This window comes from Hemitrygon akajei, chromosome 24, assembly GCF_048418815.1.
Source record: "Hemitrygon akajei chromosome 24, sHemAka1.3, whole genome shotgun sequence".
NCBI lineage: Eukaryota > Metazoa > Chordata > Chondrichthyes > Myliobatiformes > Dasyatidae > Hemitrygon > Hemitrygon akajei.
Genome location: NC_133147.1, coordinates 7,443,991 through 7,468,316, shown reverse-complemented (window position 1 = coordinate 7,468,316; position 24,326 = coordinate 7,443,991). Strand labels below are relative to the sequence as shown.

The window sequence follows — 24,326 nt, the reverse complement described above, 5'->3', positions numbered from 1 at the left end:
CATCTGTCTATCATGGGTTCGTCTGTCTATCATGGGTTTGGCCGTCTATCAGGGGTTTGTCTGTCTATCACGGGTTCGTCTGTCTATCACGGGTTTGTCTGTCTATCATGGGTTTGGCTGTCTATCAGGGGTTCGTCTGTCTATCAGCGGTTCGTCTGTCTATCAGGGGTTCATCTGTCTATCACGGGTTTGGCTGTCTTTCACGGGTTCGTCTGTCTATCAGGGGTTCGTCCGTCTATCAGGGGTTCGTCTGTCTATCATGGGTTTGTCTGTCTATCATGGGTTTGGCTGTCTATCAGGGGTTCATCTGTCTATCAGGGGTTCATCTGTCTATCACGGGTTTGGCTGTCTTTCACGGGTTCGTCTGTCTATCAGGGGTTCGTCTGTCTATCAGGGGTTCGTCTGTTTATCAGGGGTTCATCTGGCTATCAGGGGTTCATCCCCTTCGTATCAATTTCAAAGTAGTGTCACAGAGCCTTCATTTCCCCGTGTTTGGCTCTCACACCCCTGTCTCCATGACCCGTATCCTTCTCACCCAACCCACCAGTCAGCTGTTTCTTATTATTTCAAAGTTCAAAGGGCAAAGTAAATTTATTATCAAAGTACATATATGTCACCATATTCAACTCTGAGATTCATTTTCCTGCAGGCGTACTCAGCAAATCCTTCAAATCACCTCTCAGGCAGAAGCTGATACGTTTCATTTCCAACCTCTTAAAACACTCCATCACTGTGGATATACAGTGAGTGCAACTGGGTGATGGGCATTTGGACACGTTACCAAACTTTTCTTGGGCACCAGTATAATTGAAGCCTGCTTAAAGCAGGAGGGTGTCACACTCTCCTGAAGCAAGAGGTTAAAGGTTTCAGTGACCACTCTGGTCAGTTGATCAGAGGTCAGGGTTGAAACTGTGTCACTAGAGCTGAGGGAAACACTGTGGCAGGTTCTACACCAAGGGCAACTCAATGGTGTTTGGAGTCTCTGGGTTAATGGCATTCTTTGTTAACTAGCATCCTACTGAAAGTTCCGCAACATTTTAAACTGCTTGATTGTCCATGTTATCCAACAATGACAGCACAAAAGGACCTGTGCAGGAGACTTTTTTAAGTGGAAAAGCCATTGCACTGGAACAGTTCCACTCTCTTGACCTCGGAAGTTCGGGTCCAGTGATACGAGTAATCGTCACAACCGGGGTCTTCCGTGGCTGCAGTGGATGACCATGACGTCTCTGTGCCTTGCCCTGCCCTTCGCTCTTCACGGAGCTTCACAGTACCGCCTTCCTGGCCATTGCATCTCACGGGAGATCTCACCTGCCTAGTCTGCTGGAGCTGACTTTTTACACTAGGACAGGCATCTCCCTATCCCACAAGGAAATGAGGCGTGCAAGCTACCCTCACCTGGTTTAATGACCAGCCCTCTCAACAGAGGTACTGCCCCTCCCATACACTCCACACACTTGTGTTTATGTAGTTTAAAAAATATCAGGGTGTATTTTAAACTACACAAACATGAGATATTCTGCAGCTGCTGGAAAATCAGATCAACACACAAAATGCTGGAGGTACTCGGCAGGTCAGGCAGCATCTGTGGTGAGGAATGAAGAGTTGACGTTTCAAGCTGAGACCCTTCATCAGGACCAAACACTTAAATCCAATGAACGGACATCAGCTGCTCAGGGACTTGGGTTTTCCAGATGCAGACATTTTTATACTGGAGACACAAAGGGAAGAGGGCTTCAAGCCAAAATGTTGACAGCTCCTTCTCCCCTACAGATGCTGCCTAACCCGCTGATATTATCCACCAGATTTCATGCGTTTATATTGTACTGCTGGACTCCTCCGATGGGTGATCGCATGATTTACAATAAGAACAAAACTGAGGAAAACCTGTGCAAAGCCAGTGGCTTTCCTTGGACACTTCTGACTTCTGGTGGCATCTAGTTGAGTCCCTGTGTTGTAATGTGCTCTCTTGCTGTGTGTGTTCCCATGTGCTGAATCAGATTCCCTGACCATTCCTCCCGCTTCCACACCCCTCCCCACCAGGAATTCAGTGTATCGGGGATTGGTGCGTCCGCTCCCACACCTCACGTCCCACTCCCAGAAATGTGAGCTCACTCCTGATTCTCTCCCCACGGGGGTTCAGTGTGTACGGGCTCGTCTCTGACTCTCAGCATTCTCCTCTTTCCAGGTGGTTTTTCCAGGGTCTGAGCCGGAAGGAGGCTGAGCGACAGCTCCTGGCCGCTGGCAACACGCAGGGCTCATACCTGATCAGGGAGAGTGAAACCACGAAAGGTAGGTCACACACTGGCTGAGGGATGGCCAGTGTGCGCACTGTAGGGTGACTCCTTCAGCAGCCCGACCAGAGTGCGGCCAAGGATCACTGTAAATAGAGTGACATGAGTGAGCACGGCTGTGCCGCCTCAGCCACTGATTAACGCTGATATCTCAGTAATTAACCACAGCTTGCCCCAGAAGCAATAATTGACTAGTAAGTAGGTTTATTTAGAAATACAGCAAGGTAACTAGCCGGCATCACCCAATTACACCCATGTGACCAACTAACCTACTAACCCTTACATCTTTGGACTGTGGGAGGAAACCGGAGCACCCAGAGGAAACCCACACGGTCATGGGGAGAACGTACAAAGTCCTCACAGACAGCAGCGGGAATTGAACCCTGGTTGCTAGCACTGTAATAATCTTACGCTAGCCATGTCACCTCATCTATTTCAATAGACTCATACTAGATTGGACAGGTCAATGGCGGGGAAGTGTTTAGAGGGTTATGGGACAACGGAGACTAGTTGGATGGGCACTGAGGTTAGCATGGACTAGTTGGGCTAAAGGGTCTGTTTCTGTACTCTATGGCGATGATAGAGAGACAAGCCTCTACCCGCCAACCCTGTTGGTTAAAACTCAGTTATCGATTCTAATCCCACCAGATATAACACACCGGTGATGAGGCACAACTGACCAGAAGGAATAACTCCGTCCTCACTTGTGTTAAACACTGATGTGACATACTTTCCACTGACCCTTTACCCTTAGTTGTATCTGATTTACCAGGCAAATGCCTGGATCAGAGAGCATGTCTTATGAGGACTGGTTTTGTCACTTCAAAACATTAAATTAATTCAAAGGAGTCTGAACGGATGTAACTTCATCTTTACTTTAAGCGAGGTGTGCATGTATCATGTGGTAGTGTAATCATGTGTGCACTTTTTTTTACTTATAACCTGTTCATACAGGTTGATTAAGCATTCTTGTTTGTTTAAATAATTAATTACAGGTTATGTAAAAATAAGTTAATTGCATACATGATTACACTAGCGCCTTGCAGGTATATCAGATCACTCAACTATTATTGAAATATTAAATACACAACACTAGGGCTTTTCTCTTTGGAGTGAAGAAGGATGAGAGGTGACTTGATAGAGGTGTACAAGATGATAAGAGACACAGATGGAGTGGACAGCCAGAGACTTTTCCCCAGGACAGAGATAGTTAATACAAGGAGATATAATTTTAAGGTGATTGGGGAAAGTATAGGAGTGGAAGTCAAAGGCAGGTTTTTTTTAGGTAGAGACTGGTGGGTGCATGGAACACTCTGCCAAGAGTGGTGAGAGAGGTGGATTCACTAGGAACATTTAAGCAATCCTTAGATAGGCACATAGATGATAGAAAAATGGAGGGTTTGTGGGAGGGAGGGTTAGATTGATCTTAGAGTATGTTAAAAGGTCAACACAACATTGTGGGCCAAAGGGCCTGTACTGTGCTGGACAGTTCCATGTTCAACGTATGTTATCAGCTACATGCCAACATCCATTCCCAAGGAGCCTTGAAGACAATTCAAGCAGAGTCAACATGGACGGGAAATTATGTTTAAGAAATTTACTGGAGTTCCTTGAGTTTATGACAAACATGAGCGACAAAGGGAAACTGGAGCACCCAGGGGAAACCCACAGGCTCACAGGCTCACATGCAAACTCCACACAGACATCCCCTGAGGTCAGAACCGAACCTGGATCACTGGGGCTGCGGGAACCAATGCGGTAGGTTCAACACCGAGGGGAACGCAGCAGGTTTCAAGGTTAGTGGCAGTCTCTGATAACTAGCATTCCGCTGACAATTAAACTACATTAAGCCGGTGAATGGACAAAAACTGCTCAGGCACCTGGGGTTACCCAGATGCAGATGACATTATACAACACTGGCTCCTCTGATGGACAGTCACACAATTTACAATGAGAACAACTTTGCTCCCACGTCTACTGAATGACTTCTATATCTGGACTTGAAGAAACAGCCAGTAATATGGCACATAAAGGTTAACAGCACATGACAAGGGTGCAAGAGGCTGAAGTATAATAAATACCAGTTTATTATACGAGGGTGACTAACTAACCGGAAACAGTGCCCTGGGTAAATGGATTACCTTCAGCTCGGCAGCTAGTGAGGGGAATCGATGATCAGTGATGGGGTCCTCACTGCTAACAACCTGTCTCAGTGCGCTGCGTGAACGGACTGGCTTTGCTGGTGATACTAGGACAAGTGGACAGGATATGCAAGGGGGACATAATTTTAGGATGATTGGAGGAAAGTTTAGTGGGGGATGTCAGAGATAACATTTTTACAGAGTGGTGGGACCTGGACCGCGCTGCCAGGGGTGATGGTGGATACAGATGCATTAGGGGCATTTAAGAAACTCTTAGGTAGGTACGTGGATGATAGAAAAATGGAGGGTTATGTAGGAGGGGAGGATTAGATTGACCTTGGATTAGGTTATAAATTTAGTATAACATTGTGGGCCGAAGGGCCTGTGCTGTGCTGTACTGTTCTATGTTCTAAAATACATTTGTCTCGGGCACAGGTTCTTATTCACTCTCTGTGAGGGATTTCGACTCACAACAAGGCGACGTGGTGAAACACTATAAGATCCGTTCTCTGGATAAAGGAGGATATTATATTTCCCCACGGATAACCTTTAATACTCTGCATGAGCTGGTCGATCATTACTCCTGTAAGTCTGGGCTCACAATAACAATATACCATTGCTCTTCTAAACACCTCTGAAAGATTTTCACTTGACGCACCAAGTCTTGTTTCTGGTAATGGAGTCACCAATGGTTTCAAGTCCATGGGAAAAGTGCTCCCGGGTTATTCCCCCACCCCCCTGGAGAGACGGAGAAGTTGATGAGGTTTATCAACCTTGAGAAAACCCAGGAATAACAACCTGTTAAGCTGGGTCCACACAACATCCATCCCACCCCATTATTGGCGAGCAGTAGCAATTGTCCAAGGCTGGTGTTCAGTATCGTTAATTTTCATCAGCCAAGCACTGGACGGGTAGTGTTGCAAACACACGGGCAGCACTGTGTACAGGCTATTGGCGTGTACATAGAGAGGGTGAGGGAAACAAGAAACAAGCTCCGTCTCTCACCGTACTGAGCAGCAATGAGGATGTTTCTCTGTGGAGCTAAACTGGTGGAGATTGCAGATTGGGTGGGACAAGGGAGCCCAATCTGAATCTAAAATTCAAGACCCGGGCCCCTCTCTTTGAGCTTGACACTGGCAGATCCAGGAGGCTCACAGGAGCCAATCCCCACTGCCCCAGGAAGAACCTCTGCAAAGTTTTTGATCTGGAACCCTTGCCAACATGTCCTGAGGTGGCCTTTTGTAACTAGCAACAGCTCTTACCCTTCCCCTCTTCTCCAACATAACGCAGCCCAGCCAAACCCTGCTAATTTGGTTTATCCTGGTGTTCAGTCCAGGGCTCTCACTCTCTGCCATCAGAACCCAGCTGGAGATGGACATAAAACCATAAGACCTTAGACATAGGAGCAGAATTAGTCCATTCGGCCCAGTAAGTCTGCTCTGCCATTCTAACATGGCTGATTTATTATCCCTCTCAACCCCATTCTCCTGCCTTTTCCCATAACCTTCACCGCTCAGACTAATCAAGAACTTATCGACCTCTGCTTTAAATATTTAAATATGTAAATATAAACAAGAAGGACTGAGGTCAGAGGGGATATTAGGGTTGTTCGAAGCTGCCTCATCGTCCCTGACACCAGACACCATGCCCAGAAGCAGTTTGAGAGCGGAACTGTCCATGTCTTGCTCTCCACTTACTGAGTTCATTCTGTCTGCAGATCACATCGATGGGTTATGTCAGCTCCTGAAGAAACCCTGTCAGACTCACAAACCGCAGAAGCCATGGTGGCACGATGAGTGGGAGGTGTCACGAGAGTCCCTGAAGCTGGTGCAGAAGCTGGGAGCCGGGCAGTTCGGGGAGGTGTGGATGGGTAAGTGAAGACCTCAGAAGATGATTGCTCCCCTAACTGATCGCTCTTGCCCCTCCTGTGGCAATCAAACATACCAGAGTGTGCCGTTAACATGGAATCAACTCTAGTAACTCAAGCACAGGATGTAGCTGCGTTTCTGCAGTCCTGGGTGGAGTTAGGACATGAACAACTATGCAATGTATGCATTAATGCTCTCCAGAGCAGCAGTTGATACCCCCATCACCACCCACCCACCTTCCCAAAGGCAAACTGTATGGAAATAAATGCTGGCTTTGTCATTGATGTCCACACCCCTATAGAGGCATTGGAACCATTGGGTAAGTTCTGTAGGTGGTGTCCACACCCCCTATAGAGGCATTGGAACCATTGGATAAGTTCTGTAGATGGTGTCCACACCCCCTATAGAGGCATTGGAACCATTGGATAAGTTCTGTAGATGGTGTCCACACCCCCTATAGAGGCATTGGAACCATTGGGTAAGTTCTGTAGATGGTGTCCACACCCCCTATAGAGGCATTGGAACCATTGGACAAGATCTGTAGGTGGTGTCCACACCCCCTATAGAGGCATTGGAACCATTGGGTAAGTTCTGTAGGTGGTGTCCACACCCCCTATAGTGGCATTGGAACCATTGGACAAGTTCTGTAGATGGTGTCCACACCCCCTATAGAGGCATTGGAACCATTGGTTAAGTTCTGTGCGTGATATCCACACCCCCTATAGTGGAATTAGAACCATTAGACGAGTTCTGTAGGGTGCTGGTGACTACTGAGTGTCACCTACGTGAAGGGACTCTGTCAGACTGCTTCTGTCTCCCATCAACTTCAATTGTTCTTTGTTCTGATGTGAAGTTCCTTTAAGTACAGAACAAAGCTAAGATTCCATGAAGTTCAAACACCAGCTAACACCCTGTATCACAGGAGTCTAGCTTCTGTTTGAACTGCTGATCCTGAGTCACAATGAGTACAGAAACAGTCCCTTCGGCCCATCACATCCATACTATCAAAGGTGTTTACCTGAGCCGGCATTTGGTCATATCTTTCTAAACGTTTCTTATCCATGTACCTGTCCAAATGTCTTTTAAATGTTGTAATCATACCTACCTCTACAACCTCATCTTGTTGCATATACCTACCACCCTCTGGGTGAATAAGTAGCCCCTCAGGGAACATTTAAAGTCTCTTTTAAATCATTCCCCTCACACCTGAAACCTATGCCCTCCAGTTTGTAGACTCCTCTACCCTGAGGGAAAGACTATGAACATCAGCCCTCACTCCACCCCTCGTGATTTTATTAACCTCCTTGGCCTCCTTCAGTCCAGGGAAAACAATCCCAGCCTGTCCAGTCTCTCAAGCTCTGCTATTCCTGCAACATCCCTGTGAAACTTTTCCACACCCTCTCTGACCTGATCCCATCCTTCCTGGGGCATAGTGACCGGAGCTGCCCACAGTGGTCCAGAGTCCTTGTACACCGTGTCCTGACCAGTGACGACAGGCATGTCTTCTTCACCACATGTCCACCTGTGCCTCCACTATACCCCTGGGTCTTTCTGTTCTACAACACTCACCAGAGCCCTATCATTCACTGTGTTAGCCCTGCCCTGGTTTAACTACCTGAACTGGATCATTTTGCACTTTTTGAAGTTAAATTCCATCTGCCATTCCTTGGCCTGATTTTTGAATTGATCTAGATTCTGTTGGAACCTTGGACAACCTTCTTCACTGCTCACTAACATGCCAGCTACTTCTCTCCCATGTCACTAGTGTAGGTGACAAATACACATGGTAAATTAGGTTACTGTGGTGAAGCATGATGGTCTGTAAGAAAGAGCACCACCTGGCTGCAGTGCAGATGTGCGTTTCGTCATGGTAACGGATGCCTGATTGTTATCTCATACATCCTGCTTCACTCTTCACAACCCGAAGGTGGTGAGAAATCAAGGTGATCCTTCTCTCTTCTGCTATTTCCTCTGAGGATGCTGGTCAGGATTCACTCACTTCCAGTTCTTCTCATGGACACAACCATCAATTGACTCGAACTGGGAGATGCAGTGTGAGGGCAATCCTCACGCAGAGCAATCTCAAAGCTCTGCTCTCTTTCTGTGTCTGTCTTCATAAGACCATAGGTCATAGGAGAAGAATTAGGTCATTCAGCCTATCAAGTCTGCTCAGCCATTTAATCATGGCTGATTTGTTTTCCCTCTCAACCCTACTCTCCTGCCTTCTTGAACTTTTGATGTCCTTACTAATAATGAATCTACCAACCTCTGCTTTGACCCAGTGACTTGGCCTCCACAGCCATCTGTGGCAACAAATTCCACAGATTTACCACCCTCTGGCTAAAGAAATCCCTCCTCACCTAAACAAATGCCCCTCTATTCTGAGGCTGTGCACTCTAATCCTAGACTCCCCCCTTATAGGAAACATCCTCTCCACATCCACTTTCTTTAGACCTTTAAATATTCAATAGGTTTCAATGCAACCCCTTCTTTCTTCTAAACTCCAGTGAGTACAGACCCAGAGCCATCAAACGCTCCTCACGCCTCATTCCCAGTATCATTCTCATAATCCTTCTCTGGACCTTCTCCAATGCCAGCACATCCCTCCTTAGATAAAAGGCCTAAAACTGCTCACGATCCTCCAAGTGTGGTCTGACCAATGCCTTATAAAGCCTCAGCATTACATCCTTGCTTTAATATTCTAGTCCTTTTGAAATGAATGCTAACTTTGTATTTGCCTTGCTTATTACTGACTCAATCTCAAGTTAAAATTTAGGATTTTCAATTCCCTTTCCACCTCTACTTTCTAAATTCACTCCCCTTTTAGAAAATAGACTATGCCTTCATTCCTTCTGTTAAAGTGCATGACTTCTCTACATCATATTCCATCTGCCATTTCTTTGCCCTTTCTTCTTATCCGCAGACTCCCTGCTTTCACAACACTACTGGCCCCACCACCTTTCTTTGTAACATCCAAAATTTGGCCACAAAGCCATCAATTCCGACATCCAAAATCATTGATATATGAAGTGAAAAGAATACATCCCAACTCTGACCCCTACAGATTTCCACTGGTCACTAGCAGCCAACCAGAAAAGGCCCCCTTATTCCCACTCTCTGCCTCCAGCCAGTCAGCCTATCTTCTATCCATACTAGCAGCTCTCCTGTAATTCCATGGACTCTTATCTTGTTAAATAGCCTCATGTGTAGCACCTTGACAAAGGCCATTTTAAAGTCCAAGTAAAACAACGACCACCAATTCTCCTTTGTCTATCCTGCCTGTTACTTCCTCAGAGGCTTTGCAGATGTTCTGTGCTTCTTACCCCAAGAGAAAAAAAACATGTTGGAGACAGTTCTCAGCATTAGGTATCCCAACATTCATAACAGAAATAAAAGGTTTTTTATTTAAATAAAAGGTAATCCCCCCGCTGTCTGCAGGGGTCACTCCCTCTGCAACTCTCTTGTCTGTTCATCCCTCCCCACTCATCTCCCTCCTGGCACTTATCCCAACACGTGGTCTAAGAGCCACTCCTGCTCATATACCTTCTCCTTTATCTCAATTATGAGCCCCAGGCAGTCCTTCCAGGTGAGGCAACACTTCACCTGTGAATCTGCTGGGGTCGTTTATTGTGTCTGGCACTCCTGATGCAGCATTCTCTACACTGGTGAGACCCGTCATAAATTAGGGGACTGCTTCGTCAAGAACCTCCGTTCCATCTGCCAAAAGTAGAACTTGCCGATGGCCAAACATTTTAATTTCAATTTCCATTTCTGTTCCGCGGAGGAACAACACCTTATATTTCAAACAACAAAACACACAAAATGCTGGTGGAACACAGCAGGCCAGGCAGCATCTATAGGAGAAGCACCGTCGACGTTTCGGGCCGAGACCCTTCGTGTTTTCCTCGTGTTTCCACCTTATATTTCATCTGGGTACCCTCCAACCTGATAGTATGAATATCAATTTCCCCTTCCCACCTTTCTCTATTCCCCATTATGACCCTTCACTTCTTTGCACCTGCCTATCACCTCTCCCTGGGTCCCCTCCTCTTTCCCTTTGTCATATGGTCCACTCTCCTCTCCTATCAGATTCTTTGTTCTTCAGCCCTTGACTTTTCCCACCCACCTCGTTTCACTGATCACCTTCCAGCTTGCCTCTTTCCACTCCCCCACCTTTTAATTCAGGCATCTGCCCTCTTTCTTCTGAGCCCTCAAGAAGTGCCTTGGCCCAAAATGTCGATTGCCCATTCACTTCCGTAGTCGCTGCCTGACCTGCTGAGTTCCTCCAGCGTTTTGTCATCGTTACTTTGGATTTCCAGCATCTGCAGACTTTCTCATGTTTTTAAAGACTAGTTATAGATAAAGTTCTGCAGGGAAATCTCTGTGCATTTCATACACTCCAGACTTGGTGTTCTGCAAAGCGGAGAGGTTGCTGTTGTGTTGTTGAATGTAATGGATTAGAAAAATGTAAAGGAGCTCATGGGACAGTGGGTATCCCCTTCCTGTACAGACAGTGCAAAGATAATTACACAGGTGAAAACTTTGACTTCCCTTATCACACAATATTGGCAAATATTCTGTCATTAACCAGGTGCCAACAGGTTCACCAAAGTTCATAGAGCAATTTGATCTTTGATCTCTTCAGGATTAGAGTGGATTATAATGTTTAGATGGCTTCACTGCAGAATGGCATTGTTGAACTTATTTTCTGCTGCACCTAAGAATAGCTGAGGTGCTAAAGGCCAGATCTGTGGTTGATACTGTAAGGCAGGGAGTCGGCTGCTGCTATATTTTATTTTCAAAGTGTTAAAAAGGAACATCTGTCTGGCCTGTGGTGGACCCATGAGGTGTGAGGTAGGGGAGTTGGTCAAAACTGGTGGGATTCCAAATCTGTGCATGGTCGAAATTTAAAACAGATCTGGTAAATTGCTAATGGTGTCAATTATTAACTTGTCACTGACAAATGTTCGTTCATATGTGCCGTGTCATATGACCTGGGTGATCATGGTCTTGACCGTAATATGATTCTTGGCAAATTTCTCTACAGAAGTGGTTTGCCATTGCCTTCTTCTGGGCAGTGTATTAACAAGAATCATAATCAGAATTGGGTTTATTATCACCAGCATGTGATGTGAAATTTGTTAATTTAGCAGCAGTTCAATGATGGTAACAGTGAGAAAAGGGCATGCCCTGGGTGCTGTAAGTCCTTAATAATAGACGTTGCCTTTTTGAGACACCGCTCCCTGAAGATGTCCTGGGTACTTTGTAGCCTGGTACACAAGATGCAGCTGACTAAATTTACAACCTTCTGCAGCTTCTTTCGGTCCTGTGCAGTAGCCCCTCCATACCAGACAGTGATGCAGCCTATCAGAATGCTCTCCATGGTACAACTATAGAAGGTTTTCATGTATTTGTTGACATGCCAAATCTCTTCAAACTCCTAATAAAGTATAGCTGCTGTCTTGCCTTCTTTATAAAAACATTGATATGTTGGGACCAAGTTGACCTCAGAGATCTTGACACTCAGGAACTTGAAGCTGCTCACTCTCTCCACTTCTGATCCCTCTATGAGGATTGGTAGGTGTTTCTTCATCTTACCCTTCCTGAAGTCCACAATCAGCTCTTTCGTCTTACTGACGTTGAGTTCCAGGTTGTTGCTGCGACACCCTCCACTAGTTGGCATATCTCATTCCTGTACGCCTTCTCGTCACCACCTGAGATTCTACCAACAATGGTTGCATCATCAGCAAATTTATAGATGGCATTTGAGCTATGCCCAGCCACAGAGTCATGGGTTTAGAGAGAGTAGAGCAGTGGGCTAAGCACACACCCTTGAGGTGCACCAGTGTTGATCGTCAGCAAGGAGGATATGTTATCACCAATCCTCACAGATTGTGGTCTTCCGGTTAGGAAGTCAATGATCCAATTGCAGAGGGAGGTACAGAGGCCCAGGTTCTGCAACTTCTCAATCAGTTTTGTGGGAATGATGGTATTAAATGCTGAGCTATAGTCAATGAACAGCATCCTGATGTAGGTGTTTGAGTTGTCCAGGTGGTCTAAAGCCGTGTGGAGAGCCATTGAGATTGCGTCTGCCATTGACCTATTGTGGCAATAGGCAAATTGCAATGGGTGACCCCAGCCATTATCAATACCCTGGATCCCCTCCTCCTTCCCTTACTCCTATGGTCCACTCTCCGCTCCTATCAGATTCCTTCTTCTCAAGCCCTTGACTTTTCCCACCCACCTGGCTTCACTGATTACCTTCCAGCTACCCTCTTTTCCCTTCCCCCACCTTTTTATTCTGGCATCTTCACCCTTCCTTCTCAGTCCTGAAGAAGGGTCTCAGCCCAAAACCTCGACTGTTTACTCCTTTCCATAGATGCTGCCTGACCTGCTGAGTTCCTCCAGCATTTTGTGGGTTACTTGGATTTCCAGCATCTGCAGATTTGCCCGTGCTTGTGATTTTCAATACTCTTCAGAGGTTGTCTGTCTGACGTCAGTGGTGGCAAAACCAGGTCTTGTGATATGTACCAGCTGCTCGTATGACCATCCACCACCCACTCCCATGGCTTCATGAGACCCTGATCAGTGGCCAAGTAGGTGCTACACCTTGCCTAAGGGTGACCTGCAGGCTAACGGGGGGAAGAGTGCCTTACACCTCCTTTGGTAGAGATGTATCTCCACCCCGCCACTCAGTTACTGACAATGACATTTTTTATTTTCATTCCTAATCGCTCCTACAGAGGTAATAAAGAGTCAAACACTTTTCAGACCTGGAGTCAGGGACTGGACAAATTTTAAGAGTAGGTTAAAAGGTTGGCACATTATCTTGGACAGAAGGGCCTCTACTGTTCTATGTTCTATATACCTCATTTGTCCAACACAAGAAAGTGAGATCAAATGAACATTCTGCAAATGGAATATTCATTGTCTATGTCTATATTCGCAGGTTACTATAACGACTACACCAAAGTTGCCATTAAATGTCTGAAGACTGGCAGCATGTCAGCTGATTCATTCCTCGCTGAAGCCAATTTGATGAAGACATTACAACATTACAGACTGGTGAAACTCAACGCCGTGGTCACTGAGGAACCAATCTACATCATCACAGAGTACATGGCGAATGGTAAATGGCCTAACCCTCCTGTTTTATTATCATTATTATTATTGCCCACATATTAACGAAGGCAAAACTGTGTCCGTATTTCATTAAAAGTTTGAGGAGATTTGGTATTTCACAAATTTCTACAGGAGTACCATGGAGAACATTCTAGCTGGCTGCATTACTGTCTGGTATGGGGGTGGGAGGGGAGCCACAGTACAGGATTGTTATACACTGTACAGTACCATCTAAACAGTATCTTGGGTCCATTTTCCTTTGATTTGTTAATATCTCTGTAATATTTTTTCCCATTTCTTTGCCCCTTGTCCCTACCCCCATTTCTCTTCCATGCTAATGGATTCCACTATTGTTGCAAAGACTCGTGGTGAACCTGCCTCCGGGTCTGAATTAGCTTTGGCAAGATGCCAAAAGGCCTTTGTGCATTTTCTCACCTCCCATGTAAGACTGGTAACTTACTTTGTTAGATTTTTTGTTTACTTTGTTAGATTTTTTGAAAGTTTCCAGCTCCCAGCACCACTGCCGCCTGCCATTAACCGAGGGTCCATGGACCCCTTCTCCATCGTGTCACGGTGATGTCAGCATGTATCCCAGATGAAAAACGGAGAATGGGGCCTTGAGGTAAAGACGGGCTGCAGTCCATGGCTTGAAGAAGCAGGTCCACTCTGCAGGCTCCCTGTTAATATTGCGGCCACTGCTGATAGCAGCAGCCCCGCTCACCGGGTTTCAGCATCAAATGTACTTTATGGCGCTTGCTATTTTGTATGTGCTATGTGTGCTTTGTGCTGTGTGTGCATGTTGGTACTGTGTTTTGTACCTTGACCCTGTAGTAACTCTGTCCCGTTTGGATGTATTCATGTATGGTTGAATGACAATTAAACTCAAATTGAAATGCCTGCACTCCACTGGGTTCCAGCGGAAGAACCACCTCTGAGGCAGCTTTCAGCAGAATCCGAATCCGAATCCAATTCACCGTCGCTGACATACTCGATGTTGTGGAATTCGATGCTTTGCAGCAACAGGACCGTTCACTACACAATATTTACAAAAAAATGCCTAGAGTATAGAGTCAGAGAAAGCTTCAGCACAAAAACAGGCCTTTCAGACCATCTAGTCTGTGCTGAGCCATTTAAACTGCAAAGAAAAGATAGATATGTAGGTCAAAGGGAGAGCAAAAATAGTGAGGTAGAGTTCATGGGTTCATTCACAAACAAGAGAAAATCTGCAGATGTTGGAAATTCGAGCAACACACACAAACTGTTGGAGGAACTCAGCAGGCCAGGCAGCGTCTATGGAAAAGAGTAAACAGGTCCTGCTGAAGGGTCTCGGCCCAAAACATTAACTGTGTGCTCTTTTCCATAGAAGCTGCCTGACCTGTTAGTTCCTCCAGCAGTTTTTGTGTGTTCACGGGTTCATTTCCCGTTTATAAATCTGATGTCGGAGAGGAAGAAGGTGTTCCTGAACTGTTGAATATAACACCTGCATTGTTGCACCTTCGTTAACAAGGGTAATGGACCAATTCAACCTTTGATAGGTTTCAATACAATCCACCCTCATTCTCCTAAACTCCAGCAGAGCCACCAAATACTTCTCATGTGTGAACCCTTTCATTGCCCTGATCATCTCATTAACCTCATCTGGGACTTCCCCGATGCCAGCACATCCTTCCCCGGATATGGGGGCCCAAAATGGAATACAATACTCCAAACGTAGTCTGTCCAATGTCTGAGAAAGCCACAGCATTGCATCCTTGATTTTAGATCTAACCGCAGCTCATACGTTAACCCTTTCATTCCTGGGAGCATTCTTGTGAACCAGCTCGGGACCCTCTTCAATGCCAGCATGGTCTTTCTTAGATAAGGACCCCAAAATTGCTCACAATACTCACAGTGCAGTGTGACCGGTGCCTTATAAAGCCCCAGCATTACATCCTGGCTTTTATTTTCAGTCCTCTCGAAATGAATGCTAAAATCACATTTGCCTTCCTCACCACCAACTCAATCTACAAGTTAACCTTTAGGGAATCCTGCACGAGTACTCCCAAGTCCCTTTGCACCTTGGATTTTTTGAATTTTCTCCCCGTCAGGCAAATAGTCTACACTTTTATTCCTTTTACCCAAGTGCAATGACTATACACTTCCCAACACGGTATTCCATCTGCCACTTTTGTGCCCATTCTCCTAATCTGTCCAAGTCCTTCTGTTTCCTGCCCCTCCGTCTCTCACCTGCAACCTAATTTACCAGCGCCTCACTGATCTCGTCTGAAGTGTTTGTGACAGTTTCTGCAGAGTGAAGACCAATGACAAACAATCCAATGTTGCAGGGGAACAATGATATTGTGGGGTGTGAGCAAAGCTGCCTGCGTCTGCAGTAAATTAGGTCATCTTGTTGCTGGAGCTCTTGTTTCCAACTTCACTAGGCGAAGCTGTACTTGAACGCACTAAACCTAGAGCAGCTCTGTAATGTCAGAGTCAATAACTCTGCATACAAAGACTTTGAGTGATCAGGCACTAAGTGTTTGTTCCTGTTGCATAATCGCCAGATTAGTTTATGGTTCTGCACACGGATTTTCTTTGAGAAACATGACTGACATTTCTTTTCCATGGGAAACAAAAATCCCTGGAGAAGTGTGTTTGTGTTCAAACTCGCTTTTGGCAGAAACTATAAATGTTGCAGCAATACAATCGCCAAAAGGAAAACATAAATTTTCCTTAGAGTTAATTAATGATTTTATCAACAATCAGGTAGATGACAGCTCTCAGACTGAGGACAAAGTCCTAGTAGTGAAATTTCCATTCTGTAAAAAGCAGTCCAATGAAATTATAGGACCATAAGATACAGGAGCATAATTAGGCCATTTGACCCTTCTAGTCTGTTCTGCCATTTCATCATGGCTGATCCATTTTCCCTCCCAGTCCCAGTCTCCTGTTTCTTCCTATGTCCCTTCATGCCCGACTAATCAAGAATCGATCAACCTCTGCCTTACGGAGGGTACAGCAGCATAGTGGTTAGCACAACGCTTTACAGTACCGGCGACCCGGATTCAATTCTTGCCAAGGCCTGTTTGTACGTTCTCCGCGTGACCACATGAGGCTCCTCTGGGAACTCTGGGTTTCCTCCCACAGTTTAAAGGTTGGTAGGTGAATTGTCCCGTGATTAGGCTAGGACTAAATCGGGGGATTGCTGAGCGGCGAAGCTCAAAGAGCTGACAGCCTATTCCACACTACCTCTACAACCCCCTCTCACAATGAATTCCACCAATTCACCACTCTCTGGCTAAAGAAATTTCCCGTCATTTCTGTTTTAAAAAGACATCCCTCTTTTCTGAGGCTGTGTCCTCTGGTCTAGACTCTCCCACCATAGGAAACATCCTTTCTACATCCACTACATTAACAGACATCCCACCCTGCAAAAACTCATTTCAGGGAGGTAGTACCATCGATTTGCAGGAGATGGGATGTATGCAATAGAATAGCTCCTTAGCAGCTAGCCAGCTAGTTTAAATAATGTTAGCTATACTAATGAACAAATGACACCTATTAAACTCACCTCAGCAGTGATTTAACCCATCATGGGCAATAGAAAAGTCACTGTTGCACAGTGCAGCGAGTAACACTGTCATTATTTTTTACCCCTATTAGGCAGGGGTAGTGTTAGTGGTAGGGGTAGTATTAGTGTAGTCTGGGATGAAGTACGTTTTATATTTTCTTTTTTTTTGGAACACTCTGCCATGGTGCTCTCTCTCTCGTGCGCTCTCTCTCTCACTCGCTCGCTCTCAAAAAAATCGATTTCTGGGATATTGTATATAATTTGCGGGCGTCAGGGAGCCGCTATCGATATGTGGGAGACTCCCGGAACTTCCAGGAGAGGTGAGATTCTGCATCAAGGTCTTTCAACATTCGCTAGGTTTCAATGAGGTCACCCCTCACTGAATTCGTACAATGTTACACACAACATAGAACAGCCCAGCACAGGAAAAGGCTCTTTGGTCTGTTATGTCTGCACTGACCAGGATGCCAAACTAACTAATCCACTCTGCCTACACATAGTCTACAGAACTGCGCAAAAGTCCTAGGCCCATATCTATAGCCTAGGGTGCCTAAGACTTTTCCACGGTACTCTGTTTGTCAACGTGGAGCAGAGAGCGAGAATGTAAATCTGGCGGAAGCAAAGGACGTTGGAATTGATGAGAGTGGAGCGCCACGAGAGGGGTGTGGGACAGGTGGCAGAGAAGGAGTGGGAGGGGTGGGATGGGGCGGGGGTAGAAAGAATGCCAAGGACTAGATGGAGGGTGGCTTTGGTGCAGACACACCCAACCCTGAGACACCAGGCAAGGTCTTTTGATTCCAAACAACTGGTTTATTGATCATTACAAGATGTCTCTCTGGTGCTTCCCACTCCCTCCCCTCTCCCTTTCCTCCTTTCCCTGCGGTGATTCCCATCTCCCTGTTTCCTTCCCACTCTCAATCCACAGTAGAGACCCATATCAGAATCAGGTTTATCATCACTCCCGTGTCATGAAATTTGTTTTTTTTGTTGTGGCCGCAGTACAGTGCAATACATAAAATTACTACAGTACTGAGCAAAAGTCTTAGGCTCCCGAGCTATATATATGTGCCTGAGACTTTTGCCCCATATTGTGTGTCTCTGTATTTCCTGTCTCTTTATGCATCTGTCTAAATGTCTTTTTAGCATTTCTATTGTATCGGTTCGTATTATGTCTCTGGCAGCTTGTTCCAGGCACCTACCAGAATCTGTGTAAAAGAAAACCTGATCTGCAATCTCCCTCAAATTTTTCCCCTCTTGACTTAAAGTCTGCACTCTGTATTATTTGTAATTTCTATCCTGAAAACAAGGACACTGACTATCTGCTCTATCCTTGCCTCTCATAATTTTAAGAATCTCTCTCAGCTCACCCCCAGACTCCAATGTTCCAGAGAAAATCATCCATCCAGTCTTTCCTTATTGCCAATACTGTCTAAACCAGACACATCTTGGTGAACCTTCTCCACAGCCCTGCAAAGCTTCCACATTGTCTGCACACAATATATACCAAGTGTGCCCTAACCAAAGTTTGATACATCTGTAACTTGATTTCCTGACTTTTAAACTAAATACTACAACCAACGACAACAAGCGTACCAAATGCAGCTCTTTGAGACCTCAAAGTGTCTGTGCAGGTTTGAGAAGAGAATACGTGCAACGTTAAAGTTCTAACTCAGTGTTTCCCACCCTGGGTCCATGGATTCCTTGCTTCATGGCATAAGGAAGGTTGGGAAAGCCATATTCTAACTGATTTGCCTGTCACGTCAGGAAATGTGGAGGAAGCCGGACCCAAAAGCAGAGAACTGAGATAATTTAGCAGTAAACAATGGGAGGGTGGAGAGGGAAGGGATGGCTTTGGGGCTCTGATGTTTCTATCATTAATTCCCTAGGGTTTCTTGTTTTACGGATATCTGTGAAGAGTAAGAATTTCAGGTTATACATTCTCTGATATTAAATTGAACCATTTGATTTGAAATGATAACTTTATTAATAGACAGCAGAATTACAAGCCACGAGGGGGGCAGAAAACAAGAGAGAACAGAAACCAAACACAACAGGCAACAAGATCAACTTCAGGCAGGGAGAGTGAAAGAGCAGCAGCTGGCTGAGCCCAGCTCGCTCAATGGGTGAACAGGGACGGTGGATGATGACTGGGTTTAAATAGGCTGCAGGCGATGAGTCTGGAATGAGCAGCAGGTGAATCCTATTAACTGGGTGGAGACTGGGAAGTTCCTGCACGTGTAGGCTGAGAGGCGTTAGTAGGAACAAGCCTGATAGTCATGTACTTTGGTGAATGTGATTGTCAGAAAGTTTCAAGATACAAAGCTCTAATGAAGGCATTCTGCCTACTGTATGTGGCTTACAGTACATACCCCACCACACTGAGAAAACAATGAACAAATGCTTACAGTGTACACTCAGAATACTTCTGCTGTTCCTACTGAGTTTAATTTATGAGAAACACTCCTTCTGAATTTGCACTTGAGATATTTAGAGGAGCTATTTTCGGACACATCATATATAATTATCTGATTCAGTACCCAGTGCTGCCTCGCGTTAATGAGAACCAGGGGATATTGGTGTAAAACTACCATTTCCTGTGTAAGGGCTGGTGTTGTTAGACAATTCACTGGCTGGGTGAGAAGATTTTTATCTCCCTTCTTTGGTCTGGGTGCCGAACTCTGCCCTGGAATTGAAAGATAGAATGCTGTGGACTGCGCTGATGCTGATGGCTTGAGGAAGCAAACCTTTAAGATTCAAAATTGCTTAATGTCACTTCCAGTGAAAGTGTAAAGGAGAATGAAATAATTGTTACTCTGGATCCAATGCTACACAATAAAAACACAATAAGATAAAGGACACAATAATAAAAAAACAATAAATATACATACAATCTATCTATGAATGTAAGCTAATCTTATATATGTTCATAAAATATCTCTAGGCACAGGAGTGTCTGTACGTATGGTGACTGACAGGAAATGATAGAGTAGTGGTGGTTGGGGGTGTGTAGGGGTGTGTTAGTGGGCGGAGGTGTTGATCAGCCCTACTGTTTGAGTCTGGTGGTCCTGGGGTGGATGCTACGTAGCCTCCTCCCTGATGGGAGTGGGATGAACAGGATGGGTTGGATCATTCATGATGCTACTGTCCCTCTTCCAGCACCTTTTTCTGTATCTGTGTCCTTGACGGTGGGTAGCTGGTGCCGGTGAGATGCATTGGGCAGTTTTGACTTCCCATTGTAGAGCCGTCCAGTCTGTCCCCGTGGGGTGATGCAGCTTGTTAGGATGGTCCATACTGCTCATCTATAGAATGACGTGAGTATGGATGGTCCATACTGCTCATCTATAGAATGACGTGAGTATGGATGGTCCATACTGCTCATCTGTAGAATGACGTGAGTACGGATGGTTCATACTGTTCATCTGTAGAATGACATGAGTATGGATGGTCCATACTGCTCATCTGTAGAATGACGTAAGGACAAGCAAAGTCCAGCTCTCTTCAGCCTCCTCAGAAGCTCAAGGTTCTGGCGAGCTTTCCTGACAGTGTAAGAAGTGTTCAGGGACCACGAGAGGTTGTGTGTGATGTGCACTCCCAGGAGTTGGCAGCTGCTTACAGTTTCCACTACTGCGCCAAACAAGTGTCAGAAAATGCTGCCAGGTTTCAGTTCCCGTCGATGAATAATAGGACATAGTTCAGGCCTTTCGGGCTACAATGTTGTGCCAACATTTTAATCTCATCTAACATGAATCTAACCCTTCCTTCTAACACAGCCCTCCATTTTTCTATCATCCATGTGTCTAACAGGTTCATAAATGTCCCTAATGTATCTGCCTGTACCACCTTTTCTGGCAGTACGTTCCATGCACCCACCACTCTGTGTAAAAAAAACCTGCCTCTGACATTCCCCTCCTATACCTTCCTCTAATCACCTTTAAAGTATGCCCCTTCGTATTAGCCATTTCCACCCTGGGAAAAAGTCTCTGGCTGTCCACTCAATCTATGCCTCTTATCATCTTGTTTACAGTTATCGAGTCACCTCTCATCCTTCTTCACTCCAAACAGAAAGTTCCAAAACAATTTCAAAGTTCAAAACAAATCTGTTATCAAAGTATGTATACTTCATACAACTTGAGATTCATCTCTTACAGGCAGCCACAAAACAAAGAACCCCCAGTAGAACCCGTTCAAAACAAAGGCAGGCCATCAAGCACCCAGCGTGCAGAAAAAAAAATCAAATCGTGAAAGCAAGCAAGCAGGATCCAGACGTGAAATTCACATCGCCAGGCATCACTGCAGCCCGTCCAGCAGTCCACTAGTTGCAGACCGCAGCCTCGGTCCTATCTCGTTCAATCCTCATACAACAGAGTTTATTATCATCATCTCTCCACTTTTAATTAATTTTTGGTGTTCCCGAGATGAAAGATTGCCTGGAAATTCAGCTATTGAATTCTATTTATAAAAAAAAGACACAGCCAACTCTACAAAGGAATGAGATGGGAGCCAAGTTACCTCCGGAAGCTCCACCCCACAGTCAGAGGTTGTTTTTCAAGTGAGAGCCTTTGTTCATATCCAGCATGTGTCATAGACAAGAATTGTTACTGCAGACAATCAAATGTATCTTCAGTAACAATCCTTGTTTGTTCTAAGGCTGCAAACATTACAATTCAACCCAATTTTTTAAAATATGAGAGTATGAATATTAGCATCGTCCAGTGAACTCGGAGCCAGAAAAGGTGCTTCTAGGTCCATACGATAGTCAGGTTCAGATGGATTTTTATAAATCTCTCATTGCTCCTCCTCTGTGACCTCTGCTGCCCTCCGACTCTTCCAGTAAACAAATTCCACCCCCCCCATTCCCCAGTCTTTCCTCTTTTCACCTCCTATCACTTTCCCCGGGTCCCCTCCTCCTTCCCTTTCTCCAATGGTCCACTCTCCTCTCCTATCAGATTCCTTCCTCTCCAGCTCTTGACCTTTCCCACCCACCTGGCTTCACCTCTCACCTTCCAGCTAACCTCCTTCTCCACCCCACCCCCCCCCCCCACCAGCTTTTTGTTCTGGCATCTTTCCCCGTCCTTCTCAGTGCTGAAGAAGGGTCTCGTTTGTTCGTTTCCATAGATGCTGCCTGACCAGCTGAGTTTCTCCAGCATTCTGTGCGTGTTGCTTTTTATAAATCATGTTGTTCAGTGGCTGATTTGAGGACTGAATTGAGCCTCGTGGTTTCTGGTGTCACTGTGGGGAGGTGTGACCATGTGATCCAACCCCACCTGTTGCAAATCATCTGAACTCAGAACCGTCTGCAAGTCCAAACATTGCCCCAAAGCACCCGAGGAATTTAGGCTTACTAAATCTAGAATGAAGAGCTAGTGCAGAGTGGAAGCCTGCTGGGCCCCGAACCCAGAGGCTGCTGGGTCGAAACCACCCTCTGCAATATTTAGTACAGTAGTGTGGTAGTTAACACAACGCTTTATAGGGCCAGCTGTAGGATCAGGGTATAAGTCCTGCCGCTGTGTGTAAGGAGTTTGTACATTCTCCCCGTGACCATGTGCTATTTTCCGGTTCTGGTTTCCTCCCACATCGCAAAGACGGACCTGTTAGGGTTAGTAAGTTGAGGGCATTTTACGTTGGTGCCATAAGCTTGGTGATATTTGTGGGCTAACCCCCTCCCAGCACAATCCTCTCTGATTTGATTTGACACAAACAATGCATTTCATTGTGTGTTTCGATGTACACATGACAGATAAAGCTAAGCTTTTTGTTTTAAAAAAAATCTTTTTTTAGCATCAGTAAGAGTGACCAGCCTGTCACAGTAACCCGTCCAGTTCACTAACACCCCTCAGGAAATGGTATCTGCTGCCGTTACCTGGGCTGGTCTCTCTGTGCTCACAGACCCACCAGGATGTGGCTTCTGTCCACGCAGTGCTTCCTCAGCGGAAATATTCACTTCAGGTACATGGGGCATAAGTAATGAATGCTTTTTTAAAGCACACATGCCCTGTGAGTGTGTACAGTAACCACGTTTCCACGCAGGTCAGTTCATTCCTGAGCTACTACTGGTCAGTTACAAGTCATTGTATCTACGTCCTGTTTGTTAGATCACCGTCTCTTCTGTAAATTGACTGAATAACCCTCTGGCTTATTTGTAGGATGAATCTCCACCAAGGGTCAGGAGAAAGACATATAATAATGCCATTCAGCCCATCTAGTCTGCTCCATTATGGCTGATTTATTTTCCTTCTCAACCCCTGCCTTCTCCCCATAAATTTCAACAGCAATCAAGAAACTACCACCATCTACTTTAACTATACCCAATGACTTAGCCTCCACAGATGTTTATGGCAAAGAATTCCACAGATTTGCCACCCTCCAGCTAAAGAAATTCCTCCTCATCTCCGATCTAAAGGACCACTCCTCTATTCTGAGGCTGTGCCCTCTGGTCCTAGACTCCATGTCTATCAATAAACTGATTAGAAAGACTGGCTCTGTTATAGGAGTCAAACTGGACACACTGGAGGCTGTGGTAGAACATAGGACCCCTACAGAAAATCCTGGCAATTCTGGACAATGTTTCTCACCCTCTGCATGCCACCTTGGCTGAACAGAGGAGCATGTTTAGTATAGACTAAGACTAGTATGCTGCTCCAAAGAGCGCTACATAAGGTCGATCTTACCCTCAGCCTTTAAGCTCTATAATGAGTCAACCTATAGCCAGGGAAGTGATGACCCCCTCCTGCTAGACTGTCTGAGGTAACATTTTTTATTCTTTCTTATTGCTCTTCTATTATTTGTATAGCTGTGCACTTGCAATGCTACTGTGACACTGCAATTTCCTTTGGGATCTATAAAGTATCTATAGGAAACTGCTTGGTATGAAACTGCACTGGGGTAGACAGGAAGGCTCTACAATGGACGGTCAAAACTGCCCAACATGACACTGGCATGAGCCTACCAACCATCAAGGACATACATACAGAAAGGTGAATCAGGCCTAATATCACAGGCATATGCCATGATATTATGTACTTTGCAATAGACAATAATAAGGACTATAAATTACAATAAGTAAATACAAAGAAAGAAAATTAAATTAAATAAGTAGTGCAAAAAGGGAGGAAGGTTGTGAGGTAGTGTTCGTGGGTTCATTACCCATTCAGAAATCTGAAGGTGGAGAGTAAGAAGCTTCTTGAATCATTGAGTGTGTGCCTTCAGGCTTCTGTACCTCCTCCCTGATGGTAGCAATGAGGACAGGCCTTGACCTGAGAGACGATGGTCCTTAATGATGGATGTTGCCTTTTTGAGGCACTGCCTTCTGAAGGTGTCTGCGAGGCTAGTCCTCATGATGGAGCTGGTTGAG

The 24,326-nt window shown here is 45.4% G+C and overlaps 1 protein-coding gene across 3 annotated transcripts in view; it reads left to right on the top strand.

Annotated features, from left to right (window-relative positions):
- Positions 1-24,326, top strand: part of LOC140715834 (proto-oncogene tyrosine-protein kinase LCK-like) — a 95,283-nt gene that overhangs the window by 45,215 nt on the left and 25,742 nt on the right. For all 3 annotated transcript variants that reach the window (XM_073028270.1, XM_073028268.1, XM_073028271.1), the window contains exons 6-9: positions 2,189-2,292; positions 4,871-5,020; positions 6,153-6,305; positions 13,253-13,432. In XM_073028270.1, the coding sequence (XP_072884371.1) occupies positions 2,189-2,292; positions 4,871-5,020; positions 6,153-6,305; positions 13,253-13,432 (587 nt within the window). The remainder of the gene's footprint in view (positions 1-2,188; positions 2,293-4,870; positions 5,021-6,152; positions 6,306-13,252; positions 13,433-24,326) is intronic.